Below are 24,093 nucleotides of genomic sequence, written 5' to 3' on the forward strand. Positions count from 1 at the left end.
AAGGGTTTGGTTTTCACTTAAATCGTTTACTCCCAGGCATGAAAAGTTGGACTGTTCACAACTGCTGGGAGGACACGGTTTACAGATTTCTGTTTACAATCAGAAAGTAGAGGAAGAACTTTGGGATAAAACCTAGAGGAGCTGCTTCTTATCTCCAGCCAAGGCAATTCATAAAACACAAAGAACAGTGAAACTACAGAGGTTATGCACATCAGCTGGTGTTCTTAAAATTAATTTCCCCAATTCTTTTTAACACCACTTTTCACTAAAAGAAACTCTTACATTCTGTGCAAGGTCAGTGTCACCAGCATGTCAGACAAGCAGGGGGAAGTTATCTGAATATACTAGACAAACACTCCAATTATGAAGTGTTTCTTGATTTAAAATCAATCTGCAATTTCAAATTGCTTTACATGGCTGCATTTTTTTTTTCTTTCAGGGGACTATTGGCATAGACGTTTTTCATAGATGAGATGTAAACTGCAGTTTTGGCTCAAGCAACTACAGCCCAGAAATCTGTGACTCACACTTGAAACACACTGACTGTGGAACTACCATGTGCAAATACGTTATTGTATAAGTTTGTTCAATATGGTTGACAGCAAACATGTCTACATTCAAGACTGGAAAAAAAATCATCCTTTTATAATCTAAAAAAAAAAGGCTTCAGTTACAACTTGGTATGTGATAGATGTTTTCTTTTCTAAAGTTCCCGTGCCGTTCATCCAACAGCAGAGAGCACTTCATTCTTAATGATCTGAGGAGCTGCAGCGGCTTTTGACTTTGAGCACAACTAAGATCTCGTCCCCGTCCTGGATTCTGTAGGAATGGAGGGCCCGTGTACCACACTTGAGCTCCTCAGGTCCCAAGACCTGAGACATCTCCCGGGTGATGTAGAAGAGCCGGATCCCGTTGGTGGGCAGCTGCAGCAGAGTTTTGAGGTGTTTCTTCAGGTCGCCCACCGTCTGCTCCAGGCTGAGGCCGATGGCTTCCACTCTGTCTCCATAGCGAACATCCACCATGGTGCTGCGGGGGCTCAGGTCCACCTCTGCCAGCGGGGCCAGGTGACCATACTTGGACACAAGGATGTGGTACCTGGGAGAAAACAGAGCTCATGTCAGATCCCTGAGTGTGTTTACTGTTTTTATTTTGTTATTGTTCGGAGCATCTGAAGCCTGAAAACACTTCGGGTTAGGAGACATGGGGAGACAACTAATTTATTATTTCACTTGAGGGTCAAACTTGCACAAATTTTAAAGGAATAGTTCAATATGATAAGTTAGTATTTATAGTTTGGACCAGGAGACAATAAGCCTTGCTTAGCATCGGAAGAAGAAGTAAGGAGACCATTAATCCCAACACTTCCCCAAATCCAAACCATCCAATAACACACCTATCACCATCTCTAAAGATCTGTGGTTTTCAGTGAGGTTATGTGAACAGCCTGTAGGGTAGGGTTACGGTTATGTGAGGTAGGGTGTTGGGTTAGGGTTAGGGTTAAGGGTAACCCTGACCCCTATATGTCCGTCAAGGCTTTTGCTTAGACGTTGCATAAAAGTGCTGAGCAGACAGAAAACATGGCGTAATACTTCTAGGATACCTGGTTTGGGTTTGTTAATGAGGATGGCGATGTTGAAAAGCGAGCTTAACAAGCTGTTGGAAGGGTTTTCCAAAGATACTGGGAGGAACTTTCAGTTTGTCCTTGTGGACAAAGTCGTTCCTCTTGCCTCGTAGCGTACTTTGTCCTGTACATGTGTAGGAAGCGTTTCTGATGATAAATCTCATCCTGCGGTTTCTTAATAGTGAAACACGACTCAGACTGACACCTTCCCAGCGGCAGTACTTTTCTGTACAGACATTATCAATATTGTCCCTGACAGTCTTGTTTGCCTTTGAAGGTCACGTAGAGGAATCAATATCAACTTCAGTTTGTTTCACAACCAGATAAATACTTCTCTCAGGACGGTGGAGCAGGAAATCAGGAGAGAGTGGCGAATGACACGTGGGGAAGGAGCCGCAGGCCAGACCTGAACCTGGGCTACCCGTACGGAGGACCACAGGCTCCTGGCAAGGGGTCTGCACCCCGCTCTCAGGAGCTTTATGACTGAAGACGGACAAACCCTACTGACCTATTCTTTTAGGGAAACTTGTATTTTCCGAGGTAAACCATTGGCCTCCAAATATTTTTTTAATCACTATCTTTGTCTGAATATATTATATCTTTGAATATCTACAGAATAAAGTGACAAAATTATGAATTGAATTCCAGTCATTTTGATCCATTTTGGTATTTCATTGATACTTTCCAGTTTTCCATTTGTCCTTTCTGTTCCAGCTTCATTTTGTGTTTTTGTCGACTACAGAAGAAAAAAAATGGTACAATGCAACAAATTCCCAAACCTGGACTCAACCCAAGGACAATGTAGTTTTGCAATCTCTTGTTCTTTCTGGTGAAGTGGCCAGTAACACTAAGACAAAGAATGACCTGTTTTATCGACCAAAAAAGAGGCAGAGGCAACATCATGGTCTTTTAAAAATATCTCTTCTAAACAACTACAACTATAACTGCATCGTCTCTATTCAATGCACCAACTTCTCCATTTCAGCCAAAAGTTCTTAGTGCTTTTCCTGGACTTTCAAACATTCCCACTCAGGAAGTAAATTAAAAAAAAAAGCCAAAAAAACAGGTACATTGAAATGCACCATGACTGTGTTGGAGAGGCAGAGGAAAACAGAGTTCTCTCCCTCTTGCTTTGCCGTGAGAAAGCTCTCAGCCACCTCAGGGGAATGCGTGTTCGAGATAAGGAGGAACGATTAAATAAAATCCAAGGAGAAAAAAGGTCTGTGCTTTCAAAGCTACAGTAACAGCTGGGCCAATCAAAGCAATTTCCCCGTCCCTCCCCAAAACTCCCCCCACAAAGCCAATCCCCTGGCTGTGGCTTTCTGGCCAAAACTTGCAGGCCCACCCTGGGAATTCTCCTCTAAGGCCACAGTGCACAAAGTACCTTTCTTAAGAGAAGCCATTTAGCTAGAAGGCTTCATTTAAGGCGGGTTAAGCGTGGTTTAACGTGGCAAATGATGCCACAGGTTAAGCATTCCAGTTGTCTTTTCCAACTTTCTTCCAGACAGGACAATAAATCACCAAATAAATAACAGGATTGCTGAAAACAGATGCTTTTCCTGTCTTTTCCTGAGCCTCCTGATGCTTTCTTGTTTAATCCTACCTCATTCTCTCATTTCTTCAGTCCTCTTGTTGAAAGATGACCTCCTTTAAAAGTGAAAATGTTGATTTCCCTTCTTACCTCCGAGTCTGGCTCTCAATATCCACTGCTTCACGTCCACTCCTCTGTGAGTCTCTCTGTACTTATTCTACTGGATGTAACTCTCGGATTTCATTTCCAACCCAGTTCTTTCTTCCTTTCACTCTTTCCTTGCTGCTAATCCTTCCTGCCAGCCGACACATTTCTTCCTTTATGAGCCTGTTTCCTTGTCTCCAAGACCCGTAATCCATCTCCCAGAGTATCCACATTTCTCTGTTATTTTTTTTTTTTAAAGAGATTAATCAAGGATCTCAGCCTTCATCAGCTTGATTTATGTTTTGACATGAGTTTATAGTTACCCAAAGCTGGGCTGAATACGATGTGTTCACCTGAGAGGCTTGTGGCCCCCTCCCTGCAGTGCTGCCATCTCTCAGGGTTGCGAGGGCCACTGCTCGAGTCGCTAGGAAAGAGGATAGCTGTGCGTTCACTGCTTACCAAGCGTGTCCTACACCACCATAACACCCACCCACCCACCCACACACAGTCATGGTGATCCCTCACCTCGGACCTACACCGAGAACCTGGCTCCAAACCAAGCTCATGACATGAACATGAAGAAACAGATGGGACGACTGCAGCAAAGTACAAAGTACATCGTGCACACGACAATTAGCAAACACTTCTTGGATCATCTCCACGTCTTTTCCATTTCTTGTGAAGACAATTCATAACCTCTCGAGGCTCAAGTGTCACAAGAAAACAAATCAATCTGTCAGCATAAGGTTTGAGGTTGACAGTGTAGGAGTATACATAAGAAAAGAAAAAAAAAATCAACCTGCTATCTTGTGTATCACTTTTCCAATCAGAGAATTCCCGGCACAAAGGACTCATTGAGCAGGCAGAGACTGGTGGCATTGTCTCCCAAAGGTTAGTTTCCCCCAGTCAGGGACTACACCTTCCTTCACAAATCCCTCTCCAACATTCTGCTGAGGTTAAGTGGAATGCAGCCGGTCAAGAGCGTGTGCAATTATATGAGCGACTTCAGCCCAGGAGGAGGACTGTCCGAATTATTATACCACATTCTGTAACAATTACAGAACTGGATGTAGCTATAGGTTAAGTTTTACAGGTGTTCAAAGTCTATTGAGTCTCATCAAAGACTGACAGTATGGATGAATGTGGGGACCTGACTCTCTAAAACTTGCCAGCCAGTACTGGGATCAAAGAGTTATCGATAGAAGGTTGATCTTCTTTACCTGGATTAAGTTGTTCCACAGCAGGATGTCATGTTTATCATCATGGTATTACTTACCTGGTAGATACTAAGCTACAAATGCTGCCAATGCCAAAATGTAAAAAAAACTGCAGTTCCTCTTAAGGCCACTGGAGGCTGGCTCCAAAAGTGAGTCAATCCCCATAAGGCCCCATATTAAAAAAGCCCAACTTTAGCAGAAATAAATAAGGTTACAACCTGCTACATGGCAGATTTTTATTCTCTAAAGTTTGCTTCTGAATGATGATAATGAGGTTTTATACATCGAACACATTTTAGTTGAAGTCATGAATAATAAGAATAATAAGGAGCCTGTTTTTGCTTTGAGTGACAGTAATTAAGTTACTAGACTTAACCTCTGGGCCAAGTTTGTTGTTGTTGTTTGTGCCTTTTGGGGATTCTGTTTAATTTTTGTTGATATGTTTTCACCAATTAACAGATATCGGGGTCCAAGCTGAACATTCCTGACCTGTTAGTGTCAAAAGTTTGTGCAGTTTGATGACCTAGCAGTAGGTGATTCTTCAGCATCGCAGCTACAACTTAGGACTTCAAATACACTTCAAATCTTGCCGGATAGTAAAAATTGTGAAGAAGCATTTGTACCTCACTGACAATAAAGATGGAAGCAATGTAGGTCCAAACTTTGTTTTTAAGAATTTATAAGCATTATGGAAAGTTATGTTTACTATGGATTCAATTCTGAAGTGGTTCCCATCATAGATGTACTTTTTCACACCGTCTTTTTCTGATGTGAGGTATGAGAAACATTGAGGAACGTTCAAAATCATGAAGAATAAATCAAATGTTTCTAAAAGTCCCTTCTTTTAAAAATGAGAAAATCAGTGATAAATACGTTTGAATGTATGTGTGAGTACCTCTCGGGAAGCTCCTGTTCCGGGCAGTCCTGGTAGTACCTGATGAAAAACCTCTCTGCATCCTCCCTCTCTCCATCAGACACCTTACCTCCATTTAACACCCCTACGGACGGCAGCCTGCAGACAGGAGGCCGTTATTAGTACACAGATTATGGTCAAGGTCATGATTATTTATAGACTGCTCCAAAACACATCCAAGAGTGTGCTGAAGTTGCTTTACAACAAACATGTAAGAAGATAAACAATGAATGCACATATATATTCATGGATGCAGAGATATTGTGACATGCATACAGATATTGATGCAGCAGAAATGCAAACCATGTACGCAATCATCACAGGGATAAAAAAAGGGGAGTATATTTGGGTCTTAAGAAAACTTTGAAAGCAGTGTTTTATCCATTTCTATACTTAGAGGCAGACTATTCCAGAGTTGTAGTAGACCTGCAGAGAGGATGTTTTTAGACTATAATCTGAGGATCAATCCTATCAGCACTGTGAGAGAATAGAAGGTTTGTCCTATACTGGGGTGAGATCATGCAGAGGTCTAAACACAAAGACAATCAAACATGAAGCCATCAGGAGGATGATAAAGGTGTTAGATTCTGAGCTGTCTTCATAGGAGTCCAGCTGCTGCATTCTTTACAAGTTCTAGGCAATCTATAAGGGCCTGGTTTATACCAAAAGACAAGGAGGTGCAATGATCATGAGGAAACTAAGAGGCGTCATGACTCTTTCTTAATCTTGAAGTGATAGAAAAGTCCCGATCTTTAACTCTGAGCTGACAGAAGTCGGATGTGACGACTGAATTAAACTGTCTGTCTAATATAAGTCAAGATATTCTGCATAAGCAACTGGTTCATTGGACAACTGGTAAAGGGACTGGGACGTGTCACAGGAAAAGTTTAGGGGCAAAACAGGAAGACTTTTGTTAAGATATTGTTTGAGTTTTTAGCCATCAACGCTCTTTTTAGGCGTTTACGTAATGGGAACAACCAGGTCAATTAGACACTCATCATGCCATAAAGGGCTAAAAGGATTTGACATGTGTGAAGCGATGAGACTCACTGTGCTAAAAGGAGGCTGCGTCTCTCGTGGGTGGTGTAAGGCTGCAACAAAGGAATCCCCATTGCTTTGACTTCCTCCAGCTTAGGGAACAAATTGAGTCTTGCAATGTCCTCCCACTTACTGAGCCCTGAAAAACACAACATCACACAGATATAAGGCTTTTTTTTTTTAACACCATGCACTAAGCGTTTTACACAGATGGAAGCAAAAGTACCCAGAATTCATTATCCCGATCTGACCTGAGTTGCTGAGGTTGATGCAGCGCAGGTTGGGGAACAGGCGCTGCAGTGTTTCCTGAGTGTCGTTCACAGAGTCCACACTGTTGTTGGCCAGCACGAGCGTTCTCAGACTCGGGTACATCCTCCCGAACTTCCTCACATCTGCCCAGTCCTGCAGCTGGTTGTCTGTGATCTGCAGGAGGCGCAGGGACGGACAGGACGTCTGGGATTCTGACACCGTGTTGTAGTCATTCAGGCACAGGAACAGCTCCTCTAATCTGGGTGATTAAGGAAACAGTTCGAGCAATGTCAGAGTATGTGCCAAAAAAAAAAAATAATCACCTTGTCATCTTATTTATGCTCGTTCATTTTTTAATCTCTTTGTTTAGTCCTGACATAAAGGTTTGTGTTTCCATGCTACTTTAAGAGTTAGGCTGCTGTTAATTTAAAAGCCATGGGGGTTTCATGGTTACAACCTGATCTGATACAACAGATTCACTGTGAAAAGATTTGAAAATGAAGACTTTTTTTCTATATAATAGGACATGAAGTTCATCATCATGCATTTTTTTCTGACTTTCTGAGTTGTTGCTTTTTCTTGAGTGGGTGTTCAGGTGAAATTTCCAAGCCAGGAACTAATTGTATGATTTACTGGCTTCTTAAAACATTCATCAGTAATTACAGGTCACAGATGTTACTCTACTTGCATTGATTACTGTAATTCACTTTATTTTGGTATCACCTAATCATGGCTGTCCTAACACAGTCAGAAAGAAGAGATCACATCACTCCAGTTCTTTTCCTCCTTACACTGATTGTCAAGCTGAGGATTGATTTTAAAATACTGCTGACTGTGTTCAAGGTATCGTGGACTTTCCCCCCCCGCTTACCTCTCAGAACTCCTGTCCCCATATCAGCCTGTAAGAGATCTAAGGTCACCTCAACAAAACCTTCTGTCAATGCCTAGATCCAGGTCAAAGTGCAATGGGGATTGTTGTTTTTCCATTGCATCCTCTTTGGTGTTTTTAAAACTCGCCTCAAAACATATTTATACTCAATTGCCTTTAATTTCAAAAACCTGTGAAGCACAAGATCCATAGCTATGTAAGTCTTGTGTTACACCAGACTTAATTACTACCTGTTCTTTCTTCTTGATTGTTGTTCTTGTCTCTTACTTTGTAATGCTTATTTTTTATATCTGCAGTGTTCAGCACTGTGGATCGACTCTGTTGTGTGTAAAGTGCTTCATAGATAAAGTTAAATTAATGTGTGTATATGTATACAGTATAATACAGTGTAAGCCAAATCAACTGAGCACTGTAGTTTTAAGCAAACATTACTTTACTAGGAGGAAATTGTGCATTTGTTGGGGACTATTTTCTGTAGCGGATGGATACGAATTTGGTGCTTTAGTGAGTTTTGACAGCAGTGGGGTTAGTGTGCATGGGTCACTCATATAGAGTTCTGTGGCACTTAGGATTTATCAGGCTGTGGACACACACACAATAATATCTGTTTTGGTGTTTTTGTTAAAAGAAAGAATTATAAACCAGTTGCAGGTCATTGGATATGAATTTGCAGCATTTTTTAAGCACATGTTTCTAAAAATACAAACATGTTACTTCCATCAAATGCACATTTTCTACATTTTTCATGATAACTTTGTACAGTGACTCATCAACAATGACAGCCCTGGGCGACCTTTACATGCGCCGTCACTCACTCTGGCGTGTGCTGAGTGAGCGTGTGCACCGTGTCCCAGCTGACGTGTGTGTTGTTGAGGACGAGCTGCCGGACTCTGGAGAAAACGTCGGCCATGCTGGGCTCCAGCTCCGTGCTGCTCAGAGGGTTCATGCTCAGATTGAGGAAGTCCAGGTGGGGGATGCTGGACACAATGGTGCAGATCTGACAACAAACAAGAGAAAGGAATGGTTTAAAGAAACCTTAAAGCACCGAGGTTTTTAACCAATGGGATCATTGCAACAAGTCTGTTTATGCAGCTCCTGCTCTGATTTTAATGAAATAAAGTAAAACATGATTAGAATAGGTCCAGCTGTGGCTGGCACAAATACATGAGATCCTTTTTGTCTCTAAAGGAGGATTCCTTTTCAGAAATATACCTGTGGTCACTCCCTCACTCTGCCAGAAGGACACCCACCTCTGTCCAGTCGTTGAGTTGATTGTGGGACAGGTCCAGCTCCACCACATGGCCACAGAAAGCTGCGATGTCTGACCGCTCGCCGGCTTTACTGATCCCACAGTAATTCAGGACGAGGATGCTGGGCAGGAACAGGCGATCTGCAAACAAACAAGAGTCAATTCAAGAAACTTAACTCAACTTTAAAGACTTTTGGGGGCTTTTACAGCTTCATCTTCTGACCTAAAATGTTAAGGATGCAGGGTTGAACTTCTAACAGCAGGGGGTGCAAGTGCTCACTTAGGATCATACTAGTAATCTTAAACCTGACATAATCCCCCTCCTTCATCTCTCACCTTTGACGGGGGATCCTGGTGGGCTGGGCATAACCACCACTCCTTGGCCGTAGGGGAAATTCTCAGGGTGGTATTTCTCGCTGAGCACTCGGATGAAGGTGCGCGCCTCCTCTTCATCAGAGGAAGACTCCATGGTTTACGCCCTGAGTGGAAAAAACAAAGAAGCAGAGGGTGAGAACAGCTGTGAGTTTACAAAAAAAATTAATTTATAGCAAATAAACAAAAACTGCAACCAACAACTAGTTCTATAAGCGACTAATCAGCCTTTTATACCCCTGATTAAACGACTATTCACTTCTTACATGAAACCCAGACCCCCATAAGTACCTTTGAAGATGTGAATCTCTAAAACCAGGGCACAACTGTAGCTTTAAGGCTCTTTACGTTATCTATCCAACTATCCATTATCTATACCGCTTTTCCCATTTGGGACGATCCCAGGTGTCATTGGGCGAGAGGCTGGGTACACCCTGGACTGGTCACCAGCCAATCACAGGACTGACATAGAGAGACAAACAACCAGCCACACTCGCATTCACATTCACTTAACAGCTAGATACTACATTTTTAGTCATCTTTTTAAAAGGGCATCTGTTGGGGATTTAGTTCTCTAGTGAACATTTGAGAAGTGGTTCAGATAGATGTGATTGTACCCGACCTAAAAAGCCTCTGCATGTTTCTAATAAGCTCCACGAGCAGAAACGTGCTCAAACTAGGATCAATATTGGAGATGCTTTTTGAAAAATGGAGAGAGGTTAGAACACAGAAAGGTTTACAGACCCATGCAGAGCTGGATAAACACTGAAGCTTCAGAGTCCACCACATGGTGACCTGTGTGAGCATCGACTCTAGAGAGGAGGGGCCAGCTCTCTACAATATTTTGAATTTGGACTGCAGTATCCATTTTGCTTGAATGCAACGGTTAGGTCATAGGAAGGTCAACAAGCCTTTATCTCACTTCAATATTCACAAGCATTTAAAATACAATCAATGAAAAACTGGTATTGGTAGCAGTACCAATACCAGCAGTACATTCAGTAATATATTGTTGTTAATAAATCAATATAGAGTTCATATTTGTGTCTTAACCTTAAATCAACATGCAAAATATTACGCTTGACGCTGCTAATTTCACACATCCCCCCTCTGCTTTTTGAGTTTTTTTGTCTGTGTAGGTGTTGGATAAAGAGCTCTAAAAATATCCCATCAGGTCTAAAAATATCCCATCACATCACAGAATAACTTTAAAATAAGCAGTCGCAGAAACGTGAGAGGCAGAGCGGCAGTGACGGCAGCAGGTGCTCAGCTGACACCGTTACACTTCTTCTTGAAGCCAAAGCAGCTGTTCGTGCTCAGAGGCATTTAGTGCAGCGGGAAGTGTTAGTCGTAAAACGGATTCATCAAATCTGCAGTCATTATTTGAGTGAATTTAAATTCACTGCCAACTACTTTGGTTTGAGACAAAAGAAGAGGAAACCAATTTGAGCTCTGGCAAAATGTTCTTTCTCATAGAATAATTCTGTTTAGTGATAATGACAGAAAAGTGGTTTTCAGATTTAACGACTTCACATCTCATCTTCAGTTGAAGACAGATATTTATTAAATTTGTCGAAAATGTGGCTTTTGCAACGACGTGTTCATTTCCTCTTCAGCGTCTTCAATATAATTTTTTTAACAGATGCTTTGGGGTTTCTACTTTTAGATGGTTTAATGAAGCAATTTAAATAGAAATAAATTGAAGGTTTTTTATTTTGAGAAGAAAAGAAACTTAAAAGCAGACAGAAAGAAAGTTATATACAAACAATGAAAAAATGTAAAATACAAAAAGAGGTTTTCAAACACTAGTTGATATAAAATACACGTCTGAAAAGGGCATTGGAGGAAGTATAAACTTATTTAATCCTTTTCCTCTCTCCATTAATCAACATGTCAGTATTCAGATCTTTATACAAACACCTGTACTCTGATTGTCTTGACCTTTCTAAATACTAATATGATCTATAACAGGGGTCTCCAACAGGTAGCTCGGGAGCTACCGGTAGCTCGCGGGCAGGTTTTCAGTAGCTCGCCTATAGGTTGACCGACTGTGTTAAAAATAAAAATAAAAATCTGACGACGGTAAATGCACCTCTTCCCACTACTCATATATTTGACCCATAAAAAGTATGAAGTACTAATGTTTTCTTGGACCTTGATGTGAATTTAAGATTATTGATAAGCATTGGCTTATTGCAATTTCACACATGTACAAACAGAAGCTTCATTCAGCTGAGCTATGTAAATAAATGCAAGCGATTTGATGCAAGTAGCGCTTGGCCACTTTAATTTTTTATTCAGATGAAAAAAGGTTGGAGACCCCTTATCTGTAACATACTAATTATACAATCCTTAATATAGAAATATAAATCCAAACATTTTAAATGTATCTTAGTAAAAGAAACAGTTCTGTTTTATGAATAAAGTATTCAGGATATCATTCTGATAAATATATATGTGTATGTGCAAACACATACATACAAACATGAAGATATTTACATATGGACACATCCTTATGTAGAAAAGCAGAAGATTATCCAAAACTACAGAGAAAAAGACAAAAGGAAAAAAGACAAAAGCTTCACTTTGACCTCTTCCAAGTCGATAGTACAGACATTTCCAGAGCTTTTGAAGAAAGCTACACATCATATCTATGACCTATGGGTCTGAAATAAAGTATAAAGTAAAGTATGATTACTAGATATCAAAGAGATAGCTTCAGTCCAAATTGTTCTTTTGACACAAAGGAAACACTTTTTACTTGTAAAGGTACGAGTATGTAGTGATGTCAACAGATGCCACACGTTACAACATTTAAAGTCTGAGCTGATTGAAATGCCCGTAACTGCATTCATTCATCCAAACTTTAGTTATTCTCGAGTGATCATTGAGGCTACGTCCTCATTTACAACGATGTCGAGAGACAATCATAGCTATTAAGACACAGGACAACAACAAAAATACACAGGACTATTTTCACTCCAACTAAAACTATTTGAAACACACAGAACCATCCGGCCAAATAAGGCAACTTAACAGCTGATGGCAGCCTGGCAACCATTTCCAAACTGCTGTCCTGCAGAATAAATAGCAGCAGCACGGTTAGAAATACTATAATATATTATAAAAAGCAGAAAAAAAATCATGTGTATTATTACAGGTAGTAAGAGTACATATTGTATACCTTGTATTATTCTATTTTTTCACCCTTTATTTAACTGATGTAAATATGTTTGATTTTTTAACTTCTTGTTATTTTTAATAATTATATTCCTGTTTCCTGTTTCTTGAGCTGTTGTAACGCCCCCCATGGGGGATCAATAAAGTTTATCTTAATCTTTATCTTCAGTTCAGTCTCTTTCTGCTGGTATTTTATCAGCTTGAATGGGGGTTAGGGTTTCATGAATTTAAGACACTTTAAAAAACGAGTGAAGGTACGATTTCCTGGTTAAATCTTTTACATCAGAACATATAACCTCGACCTTGTTTGCCCCCACACAGCGCGCAGGTGTCCTGGACTCAGAGTCCCTCTTCTAACCCTGATCAGGCCTATCAGTTTCACACAGATGGGGTCTGATCATCTTAAACTCGGCCCACCTGAGGTGATAGGTTTGCACACTGAGTGTCTGTCTGATGTGTTTCTGTCATAGGTAGTTTTTTGTTTCACAGATCCAGAGATTTATAGCTCTGATGTAGCAGAGACCAAAGGACAGACCGTTTTCAACAACACCCTCAGATCACATGCCTTCCTCTTCAACCGCTGAGAGATAACTTTGGTGGGAACTCAACTAAACTGGAGATTGGAAACCGGAGAAAACTCAATTGCATGCATGAAAAATAAAAACACTGTATGGTTTATGAAAAGTAAAAAAAACAACACGTTAAAGAGTGGTTAAGCTTGAGGCTGACAAAGGGCAGGCAGGGTGACAGCTGGGATCCTTGCAGGATAAAGGAAGCATTTTAGTTGCTGGGGTTCAGTCTTCCAACAATGCACCTCCAACAACTAAAACCTTTTGAAAAGCTCTGACATATGCTACCCTGAGGTGATATGATATACCCCCAGTCATTTGGAGAGGAAACCATTCATAACCTGCCCATGTGATATCACCTTTATATGGGCATATTGTTAACACTTTCTGTATCTCTTTCAATCTAAATATCATAAATATACTCCTTTCTTTAATTCGGCACATAGAACAGACACAGCACTTTTTTTCCTCATTTACTTGAAGTTGTACAAATACTCGCTACTGCCCTCCACGGTGTTGTTTGGAAGCAAAACTGTGAAATACATTTAAAATTCACCATTAAAAAAAAAAGTATTAGATAGTATAATGATGCCGAATTAAGTAGCGACCCATAACGATTCAAAAAATTTTAAAGTTGTTACTTTACAGGTTATTTAAACTTGATAACAAGCGAGGCGACTTTAAACTGGAAGATTTTTCAACGGGGTTCAGCGAGATAAGAGAGAGGCCTTGTTACTCAACGTCGTTCGTGCACAATAACAACGGACAAAACATCAAATTGAAAACCGACATTTTAATAGTGGCAAAAGGTCAAATAATATTTACTTTTTTTTAACATTCAGATCTAGTTTACAAAAGTGCTGTCAAGCTCGAAATGTGTGCAGCATGTTTTCAAACACAACAATTGTGCAGCAGCAGCGCAGCTACATTTACCTTCAGCTCGGGAGAATCACTCGGCTCCAGTTATTTTTACCACATCTTCATTTTCATATTGTATTTTGAAACTGATAGGGTTTATTTTAAGACCATTACACTCACCGTCCCCGGAACCCCCTCCGTCCGTGTTGTGTTTGTTTTTGTTATTCTTCGGTTAGTTGTCACTATAAGCCCCGCCCACTGTGCCGGAAATGACGTAGTTTAAAAGTCTTGTTATTTTCCGTCTTTTACTGAACATTCCTCTTGTAAAACAGAAACAGGCCTATCCACATATTTTAATGCAGATTATAATTATTTTTTTAAAATTTAAATATATGTTATATTTCCTTTTTTTGTCTGAATTTTAATTTTGTCTGTGTATCTTTACATAAAACGGTAGACTATTTCATTGAAACATGGTTTGTTCCTTAATACCTTTCATTAGAAAGTGTGTCACACAGTATGAAACATTCATTCAGTTTCGATCTTTTTGTAAATAGTAGTTATTCATGGGTTGATATGGGGAAACTAAATGTAAAATTGTAGGCTATAGGTCGATTGATAAACTATTTTTTCGGATACAAATTTCAAATTCTTAAAGATATCACTTGTCCAAGTTTGATTTTAGTTCTTATTTTACCTAACAGTATAATTGAGTTTGTTAAATATATTTCTTAATCCAGAATGATTTATTCTTCAGAAATATTTTCTAAAAATCTGTAAAGAAATAGAGCTGGTGTATCAGGCACAACCACCAGATGGCAGTCATGTTGCACGTATCAAAGTCAAGTCTCTGCTTTTACCATTGCAGAGTAATACATAGTTTTATATTGTGTGTGGGAAACTTCCTTAAAAAGGCAATGTTTGAAGAACTACCAGTTAAAAAAATTAAAAACGCTCATTTACAAATAATAGTTAAACTCGAGTACAGGTCTATAAGTGGCAAACTGTAGTACTCATTGTGTAGAAAATGTCTGAGCAAAGTTTTACTGTTGTAACTGTCTGAGGTAGAACTATTATTAAATAACTAATGCATACAGTTTGGTCAGTATTGGGCCTTTTGTCCAAAATAATCTAAATAAAGCTTGTACTATATTAAACATCATAACAATGGCCACCGATGCAGCATTGTGATGTGGTATACACAGGCAAAATAAGTCTATTGTCCATGCAAACGGTCCGCAAGCAAACAAGAACAAAGAACAGCTCCTGCTGCCAGGTGCATGTTGGCTCTCTGCCTGCCTTCTTACAAACTCAGGTACCCACAGTGTTACCAAAATACCAACCAACCAATTATACTAATTGTGCAAAAATATACCAGAAAAATATCTATCAAAAGTAGATAAAACAATCTAATCATAATAATGAATGTAGCTCAGTTTCACAGTTTTTGAGATGATAAATCTGGTGGACAAAAATCAAAGCTCTGCCAAATTTTTTCCTCATTTAATTGTAGTCGACAGCAAATACGAGAGGTTACTCTTCCCACGTTTGATTGGATGTCCAATCCGTGTAGATTTCAATCAATTCCTCCTTTCAAAGCTGGCCAAGTAATCTGAATTTCATCCACTGTATACTCTGGGTCGTAAACACGGCCGGAAATCTGATTGTAAATGTGTAAAATGTTAACATCACAAATCAAATTCCTGACATTCTGAGCTAGTTCTGTCTGGGGTGGAGACTTGATGACGGTGTGCAGGCCAAATAAGAAATAAAAAAACACCCACAATTAAGAACCTAACTTCTCATAAATACTGAAAACATTAGACCCAGAGGAAATACCTCACCTGTTTCTTCATTACATTTTTATCTTCAATACAAAGTAATCCAATAGAGAACCATCACTGACTTGAGCTAAAAAATGTTATTTGAGTCAACTTCTGTGTCAACACCAAATGGACTAATAACACAGCATGTCTCATGTAGTTAGGATTTATAGCAGCTTCCTCAGAAGGATTCCATTACATCCAGTATTGGTGTCTCGTTTTCAGGTCACCGAGTGTAAAACACAGATTGATTTTGTGCCACGGACCTTTTAAAAGCTGACGCTTAGACAGAAAGTAAAGCACAGGTGTTACTGATAATGTTATGACAACAGTCAGGGTAAGCCGCGGCAGTCTGACAGAGAGCCAGCGTACAAAATACCAAAGCCTGGTCTTTCTGTAATGTCTCTTTATTTACTCCATGTTTGAAAAGGGAAATACAGGATGAAGTGAAAGAAACTTTTCTAGTCCTACCATCTTTATTTATTTTAAGTTTTATCATTTATTCCAAGGACTTAGCTTTCAAAATAAAATCAAAGAATACAGTTAAGTAGTTAAGCTACATGTTGATTGAGCGGCTCAGCTAATTTAAATAATTGACACTTCATATTTTTAGTCTTTTGGAAAAAAAAATAAGGTTTGTTTTTTTGATATAGCCCTCTCCACTGACTGAATAGAGGCATTTATATTTTTAATAACTTACTGCACACCATGCAGCCAACAAGTTCATGGCTCAATTCTCTCAATATGACAGCTTCACAGAAACGGACCATGTCTGTCAGAATAATGCAAAACCAAAGAAGAAGAAGGGCAGCAGTGCAGATCTCTGTTGATCTCACATTTCTACCTTCATTACAGCATTATCCTATCAGGACATAGAATTGGTAAGTTTGCGAGTGTACACCCTCAGCATCTGGTGTATTTGCTCACAGTTCTACTTCTGAAACACCACCACACTCCTCAATGTCACTTCTCCCTCACAGACCAATCAGAATCAAGCAGGGGCGGGACAGATGTTTCCTTAAATAAAACCAAATAATAAGCACACTGTGCTATTCAAATGATAAATTGATTGAGCTTATATAGCACCTTTTTAGAGTTCTGACTCCTCAAAGTACTTTTAAACTGCAGGTCACACCTACACATTCACACACTGATGGTAGAGGCTGCTGAGTAAAGAGTCCATCAGTATTAATACCATTCATTCACATTTATACGCCGCCGCCGAAGCAGCGAGAGGAACTTGAGTTTAAGTGTCTTGCCCAAGGACACATCGGACATGTGGCTGCAGGAGCTGGGGATCAAACCCCTGACGTCCCGGTTGAGAGACGACCGACTCCACCAACTGAGCCACAACCGCCCCTAAAACACACCGAATGCTCACTACCGACAGTAGCGATTTTGTAGTCTGTTGGGGCCAGAGGCAAAAATTCACAAGGAGCCCCTCCAAATGGAATTCATCCCCGTTAAAAATAATGTGACACCAACAACATTTTTAGTGGAAGTGATGTTATTAAAGCGTCTCTTGTCCATATTTAGGAGGCAGTCATTTATGAGTGAGTGCTGTCAGATGGGGCCTCATTAGGGAGGTTTCAAACTTTGCACATTTTGAGTCACTGCTGTGGTTTACAGTTTATCAGCCCTTTGGCGCCCCCTACTGGCCAAGCAGTTGCCTCTGCCTTGCCTGTTGACAAGCAGCACCTCTGACTACCGAGGGAAGTTGAAATTAACTTTCATAGCCTACATTCCTGCCAACATTAGGATGTGAAGAGGGAGATTTGGGGCTAATCGGCATACCCCCCATCCCCAACACTAAACCACAGATTGTGTCTTTTACTTTCCAGAAAAAAATGACAAAAGCTCTGGTTCTAAATTTAGAAATGTAAATATATAACCAGGTGACTGGCACAGAGCACTCCAAGGTTTTCTCTGAGCTATAAAAAGGAAATGATGTCACTAGACATCCCAGGAAGAGTCTCATAACTGACCTGAGCACGGTTACAATTAGGCTAATCCTCATGCTGTTATTTCAGTGCCTGGATTAACATGTACACGTTTTCTATAAATGTGCACAGAACTGAACGGCCCGCGGCTCACATGAGGTCATGTGATGGGCATGTAATAAGATTATTCAAACACATAAACATTGCACGGCACATGGTGGTAAAAGTCAGAGGGAGAAATCAATGAAGAAAGAGCCAGAAAGGTGAGAGAAGAAGAAGAAGAAGAAGAGGAGGCGTGGCTAAACAGAGTTAATCCACTATGATCCTGTGAGTCAGTCTTAGTCCCTTCTACATAAATCTACCAGTACCTCACTAGAAGGAGATATAAACAGAGACAAGGAAGTCCAAAACAAACTAATCAATCTAACAGAAAACATTTAAATTCTTGAATTCATCCCTTTGCTTCTTCTGGATTATCATCATTATCAGACTGGGACAACAGCAGAGGAACATGGCGCTCATGAAGTCTGGCTGGCTTTGGAGACAGAGTGAGTACTAACAGGACACATATGATGTTTCACACCTTTACATTTAAATCTTCTGCTGTTATGATGAGAAGCTCTAAGTCAAGATTTGATCAATTTCAATCACTGCTGGACACAATCTGCATTATAAAATATTATGTTTTATATGTTTATCAAATCATAATACACAAAACGTGTCAGTGCTAGGGCTGTGTTCAAAAAATCAATGTGGCAATATATCGTCATGTGGTCGTTGTAAATACATGTATCGATGCAGAATGGATATGGCTGCAAAGCTGTGCTGACAGTTTGGAGGGACAATTGACCTTTGGTGTAGTTCACAATAACACCATAGCCACAGCTCTGGGATTTTAATGTATCTCTAGGATCTCTGAGGACCTGAATTTAACCCTCAGGCATCAGTTTAATTCACTACCCTCTTAAGTCACTCAGGACAAAAATGTCCACTTCCAAAAAACTGCCATAAAAATAGAACAGATTGATTCATGTATCCTGACAATTATTCAATATTTGATAGTTTTGAGCAGGGCTGAAGTTGTTTAAGAGATTTATGCAAAAAAAAGTAGAAAATAATATCAATCTGTTCTATTTTTATAGCAGTTTTTTGGAAGTGGACATTTTTGTCCTTAGTGACTTAAGAGGGTAGTAAACATGTTTTGCAGTGTTCGATTGATCTATTAAAAAAAAAAAAATTGCATTCCAAAATGTGTCAAGAGAGAGACTTTCTTACAAAAATGTGTGCCATATGCACTAAAACAGACAAAGCGATGGCCAGATGAAGAGGAAACATTTGCCCAAATGGACAAAAATGTCCATAGTGAGCAAGGGTTAAGTGTTTAAAGTTGAAGGATCCTAACGCCTGCTGTTATTCTCAACAATGAAGAACAGCTGTTGTAGTGAATTCTGTGTTGGACATGGTCATTATCCAAAATCAATGTATATCAGGATATGTATCGTATCGTGGGGTTGTTGGAAACGCCCAGCCCTACCAAGCGATAAGGACCAAAACTCATTGATATTGATGTTGTTTACCTGAATGGTCAAATCAAAGTAAGAACTTGTTTAGTGTTGAACAAGCTAACCATACATCTTAGGTTCTTTTGGATGATTACTTCCATTTTTCTTTTTTTTTTTAAGATTTATTTTTGGCTTTTTGTGCCTTCACTGGAGAGACAGGACAGTGGGTAGAGTCAGAAATCAGGGAGAGAGAGAGAGTGAGGATGACACACAGGAAAGAAGTCTTTGAACTTTCCCACACTTTTACATCTACTACATGTCTGTCTTTGAACCTGGGACGTCTGCTTTCGACGACTTCAGTCTCTGTACATGGGGAGCATGCACCAACCACTAGGCTCCCTACACCCCGATTACTTTGCTTTTGTTTCCTTTTTTTAATAATTTAAGAAGTGCTGCTTCTCCATGGTAGAACTGAACTTTGTAAAGAAATGGATAAACACAGTGGATTTTGTAAGAAAACAACATTTGACTAAAACCAAACTCTAACCTTTGTAACATATAATCTTGTTAATTGTCGAGTTTAAGTGGTTTACCCTCGACCATCAATGAGGATGAACCTTCTAGAAAAAGGACTTCATCAAAAGCACATCATCAAAACAAAACCAACTAATTCATTATTTAAAAAACACACTTTAATAACCCCTCAATTATAACTATTACAGCTCCTCCTTCAGGACAACCTCTAACAGTACACTGCGATGTCTCTCCTCCAGCTCCTGTCCTCAAACGCTGGAAGTTTAACTGGTGTGACCTCTGGATAGACGGGAGTCTCTGCTTCTACAAATCGGAAAGCAGGCGAGATTTGGAGCACCGCGTCAGCCTCAAAACAGTGTGTGTGGATGTGAGATCTGGACTGGAATGTGGAGGTAAAACTCATAACCTGTAAGCTTTCTGGCATGTCCAATGTAATGCAGATATTTTAAATGATGCAAGGAAAGGTGGCATGGATCAAAAACATTTTTAAATTAGGGATTCAAGATGTATCCATTAGTCAGCGTATTATTTAAAAGTGTACTTTATTATCATGAAACTTGTCTCACAAGTTCTAATTTTTCAAATGACAACTCTACAGTCCAAATAACCCAAACAGAATTCTCCTAAAAAAGAAGTTTTGACCAAATGAAAAGAGGTGAAACTGGCATGATAACTTCTCTAACTTGTTTTTTGGGCTCTAGATGTTAATCCACCAGAGAGTAATCCCAAGGAGAACCGCATCGGGATTCAGCTCAGAAACGGCTCAAATGTGAACCTGTGTGCCAACAGCGAGGATGAATCCATGTAAGTACTCTCTCTCTCTCGTTCTCTCTCTACACTCCACACTCGTCTCGTCTGCTCGGCCTCCTCTCTAACCCATCCATCAGCTCCTCATCCTTGTTCATGTCTTCTTCTTTGTCTTTTTTTTTTTTCAGAGCATGGAAAATGTCTCTGCTCGAGACCAGGAGAAACCCGGTGAGTGATCTGTGTTCTCTGTGTTCTCTCCTCACTCTCACTGCTGTTTGATGTTTCCACCTCTCTGTGTTTGAAAATCTTTGTTTTCTTCTTGTTCAAGGTGTTCACATATGACCCATATGATGACTCCTACCAGGAAGTCCCCATCAACAGATACCACACAGTCTACATCACACCTGGAGCAGGACCTGGTATGTCACCTTAGCGATGTAGGAAAGCCTAAAGTGAAACCTCTCAGCCACTGGGGATCTTTGATAAAAAAAACACACTAGACATGATACATTATTAACCTCTTTTAGGCCAACAGAACAAAAGGTTCAATATCCCCCCAACAGATGTTATTCAGCTGAAAAAAACCTTCAGACCTACGTGCTCTGAAGCTAAATGGTAAATGGACTTTTCTGGACTTCTGACTACTCAAAGTGCTTTTACACCTTAGGCCACACCGACACATTCACACACTGATGGTAATGGCCGATATGTAGTGACCATAAGAAATTAATCATGCAAATTCATATGCCGCCGATGAAGCAGCGGGAGTAAGTCAGGGTTAAATGTCTTGCCCAAGGACACATCTGTCATGTTGCTGCAGGAGCTGGGGATCGAACCCCAGACCTTCCGCTTAGTCGACAACCCAACTGAGCCATAGCCACAGGTTGGATTCAAACCCATGCCGCACTCTGGGGATCGAACCCCCGACCTTCCAGTTATGAGACAACTGACTCTACCAACTGAGCCACAGCCGCCCCAACAACATTACCGAATGATCAAATATGTAAAATCCAAATACCATCAGTTTTTGCTTTTAATTCTATTGATTCGATGGTTTATTTGTTCAACAGAATACCTTTTTTACAATCTGGTTTGAGTATCTCATTAGCTAGGCCTATAGATGCTACACAAACTTCAAAACATTGCCCAGCGGTGGAAAGTCACAAAGTAGGCTATAGAAACGCAGAAACTCTGAATATCTGGGTTTTAGCTCAAGTATTTTTATTTCACGCCCTTCTTGAGTCTACTGCATCACTTTTTAGATCCATGTTGTAGCCTACACAACGTGTGACCACTGATCAAGAAAAATCATGCATTGTAAGAGATCAAGCAAAGGAACAATAATTTAACCATTAAGCCTCATGAAACCTGAAATACTAAGTCAGAAGCAAGCGGTTGTAACTTGGACTAAACCTTCAAGGCTTTATATGCGATTTTTTTTTGATCCAGCAGATGTCGCCTTTGAGCACCAGCATGAAACCAAAACAACTCGCGCTGCATTGTTGTGTTAGCATGCTAATGCTAGCGATCTTTATTATGCTCGTATCTTCACACTGCATGTAAATTTACCTGAAATGAGCGTGATCTAGAAACACAGTTAAGCAGTGAGTACAGTATGTTATTCTTCTTTTCTCTAGTCCCTCAATTAAACAACTTTTATTCACGAGGGGAGGAGTCAGCCGGCTGTCCCAAGGATGTAAACAAAGTGAAGATAGGACTCTGAAAACTCTGAAAACATCACAGACAGTGGAACTCTGGTGTTACACCCATTGTAGACAGTCATGACTCACAGAGTTATTTTCAGAGAATATACTTGATTTATACATTTAAGTGTGAAAAATCGCATATTAAGCCTTTAATGACTGACTCACTTTGAAAGCTTTCAAACGACCGCACACAAGGCTTTGAAGCAATAACTTTCAATTTTTAACAACATTATTGAGCTATTTATTTATTCATGTATTACATGCGTTTCCATTTTGTTCCCATATCACAGATTTGTTTACAACATATTGCCATGCATCCCCACAGAACTTCTGTCATCTCCCAGAATCAACAATCTCATCACTATAACAACTTTGCAAACTTTCAGACCACGGCAGGAGGTGTATGCATGCATGCATACATTAATCAAATGCAATCAACGGACGTACACGGAGCACAAGCCAAACAATGTAAACAAACACACATATGCATGCACAAAACTTGGGCTACCTCAGAAGCTGCGGATCCTATAGCCGCCTCCTCTGTGCTGTCGATGGTATAAATTCTACATAAATCAGTGAAATGCAGAAAACTAAATAAAGTTTGAGTGTTATTTTATCCTCGGCTCTTTAGTGTCCGAATGCTGCAAAATGACCCGCCTTTTCTCAGACTTTGCACGGACTTTCACCTCCACGTACCTGCAGAGCGCCTGCCTGATTAAAAGTTGGGGCGTTTGATTTAGGCCACACTACATGCTCGCCGGGCGGTGCTTATAGAGCTAAACACTAACCACAGTGAGTAGACAGAAGCAAACTTTGCACATGAACCAGAGGCCTTCAACCAGGTTTCTTTTTTTGCATACATACACTTATAGTATGGATTTTAAGCTCTGTATTATAAATGAAACCTGAAGTTTGCTGTGTGTCAGTTTGTGCATGATACAAAAAATATTTTGTATTTAATATTTATTTATTTAGGCGAGTTAGCGTAGATAGATAGTGATAGGAACAATACATCCCCACAGAACTTATACAAAAATAACTTATACTTATACAATACAAAGCAGGGACGCAGGATGTAGGGGTGCTGAGGGTGCTGCAGCACCACCTAACATCAAGCACAATTAAAACCATCAACTTATAAAACATCTAAACTTGTGTTTTTGTGGATAAAGATGTAAAGGATAATTATGTAAGAGACCATCCAAACACAAGTTAAAAAGGTTTGTGGCCCACATTTGATGAGGGACATAAAGATGCAGACTGTCGATCAAGTCAAACAGTGGTTGACATACCTTGGCTCCTCCTTTTCTCCGATTTGCCCTCCATGGATGACTCAGCGAGCGTTATTTGTGTCGTCCCTGTTGTGTTTCCTCTCAGGCACCCACCAGGTGATCGTGCAGAGGGACCCGTTCGATGGAGTGATGGAGAATCTCGCTCTGGGATTAGTGGCAGGTGTAGCAGCAGGGACAGCCATGAGGTCTTTCCTCTGGATGCCCTTCTTCTTCTGCTGAGATGATCTTCAGTCACCGACATGATGACGCTGCACAAAGTCTGTCTGTTCACATGGACTGGATGTACCGGGACATCTGCATGTGTAGAAAGCCTTTTCTTTCTTCTAGATCTACCTCTAGATACTATCGCTTTAAACCATGTTTGCTGCTCTTCTGGTTTTTCAGTTTCTTTGGGATGCAAGACCCAAGATTCTGAAAAGTTGGCTTTATAAATGTATGTTTTTCCTGCATGTATACAACATATTGAATGTATACATGATTGTTAACAAAAGTCAAAGAATCAATTTTGTTACTGCATGTTATTTTGTCTGCTGCCTCCATTTTACACTTTCTACGCTTGATTGAAGTGCAGTTTTCACGCTTAAACAATGATAGACAAGGTCATTAGCAATAGTTATTCAAATTAGCATTTAGATGCATGCGAGAATAAACTGTAAATATGATTTTTAGGACTGTAACCTTTTTATTCAATAAAAATTCTAAGTACACCTGTCTAGCTT

General features: G+C 40.0%; 2 protein-coding genes across 2 annotated transcripts in view; one reads left to right on the top strand and one right to left on the bottom strand.

The window, feature by feature from the left end:
* The window catches only part of tecta (tectorin alpha), a 46,233-nt gene extending 32,138 nt beyond the window's left edge, over positions 1-14,095 (bottom strand). Inside the window, exons 1-8 of the mRNA XM_061056395.1 lie at positions 14,011-14,095; positions 9,188-9,330; positions 8,853-8,992; positions 8,418-8,599; positions 6,716-6,972; positions 6,477-6,603; positions 5,409-5,525; positions 4,426-4,446 (exon numbers count right to left, since the gene is read on the bottom strand). Coding sequence (XP_060912378.1) covers positions 4,426-4,446; positions 5,409-5,525; positions 6,477-6,603; positions 6,716-6,972; positions 8,418-8,599; positions 8,853-8,992; positions 9,188-9,320 — 977 coding nt within the window. The 5' untranslated portion in view covers positions 9,321-9,330; positions 14,011-14,095. The remainder of the gene's footprint in view (positions 1-4,425; positions 4,447-5,408; positions 5,526-6,476; positions 6,604-6,715; positions 6,973-8,417; positions 8,600-8,852; positions 8,993-9,187; positions 9,331-14,010) is intronic.
* Positions 14,096-17,846: 3,751 nt separating this feature from the next.
* plekhb1 (pleckstrin homology domain containing B1) lies at positions 17,847-24,079 on the top strand. The gene is made up of 6 exons (XM_061056182.1): positions 17,847-18,141; positions 19,869-20,021; positions 20,331-20,433; positions 20,565-20,604; positions 20,705-20,795; positions 23,460-24,079. The coding sequence occupies exons 1-6, from the start codon at positions 18,105-18,107 to the stop codon at positions 23,591-23,593; spliced, it is 558 nt and encodes a 185-aa protein (XP_060912165.1). The 5' UTR covers positions 17,847-18,104; the 3' UTR covers positions 23,594-24,079.
* The last annotated feature ends 14 nt before the right edge of the window (positions 24,080-24,093 follow it).

Source organism: Labrus mixtus, chromosome 14 (assembly GCF_963584025.1).
Source record: "Labrus mixtus chromosome 14, fLabMix1.1, whole genome shotgun sequence".
NCBI classification, from domain to species: domain Eukaryota; kingdom Metazoa; phylum Chordata; class Actinopteri; order Labriformes; family Labridae; genus Labrus; species Labrus mixtus.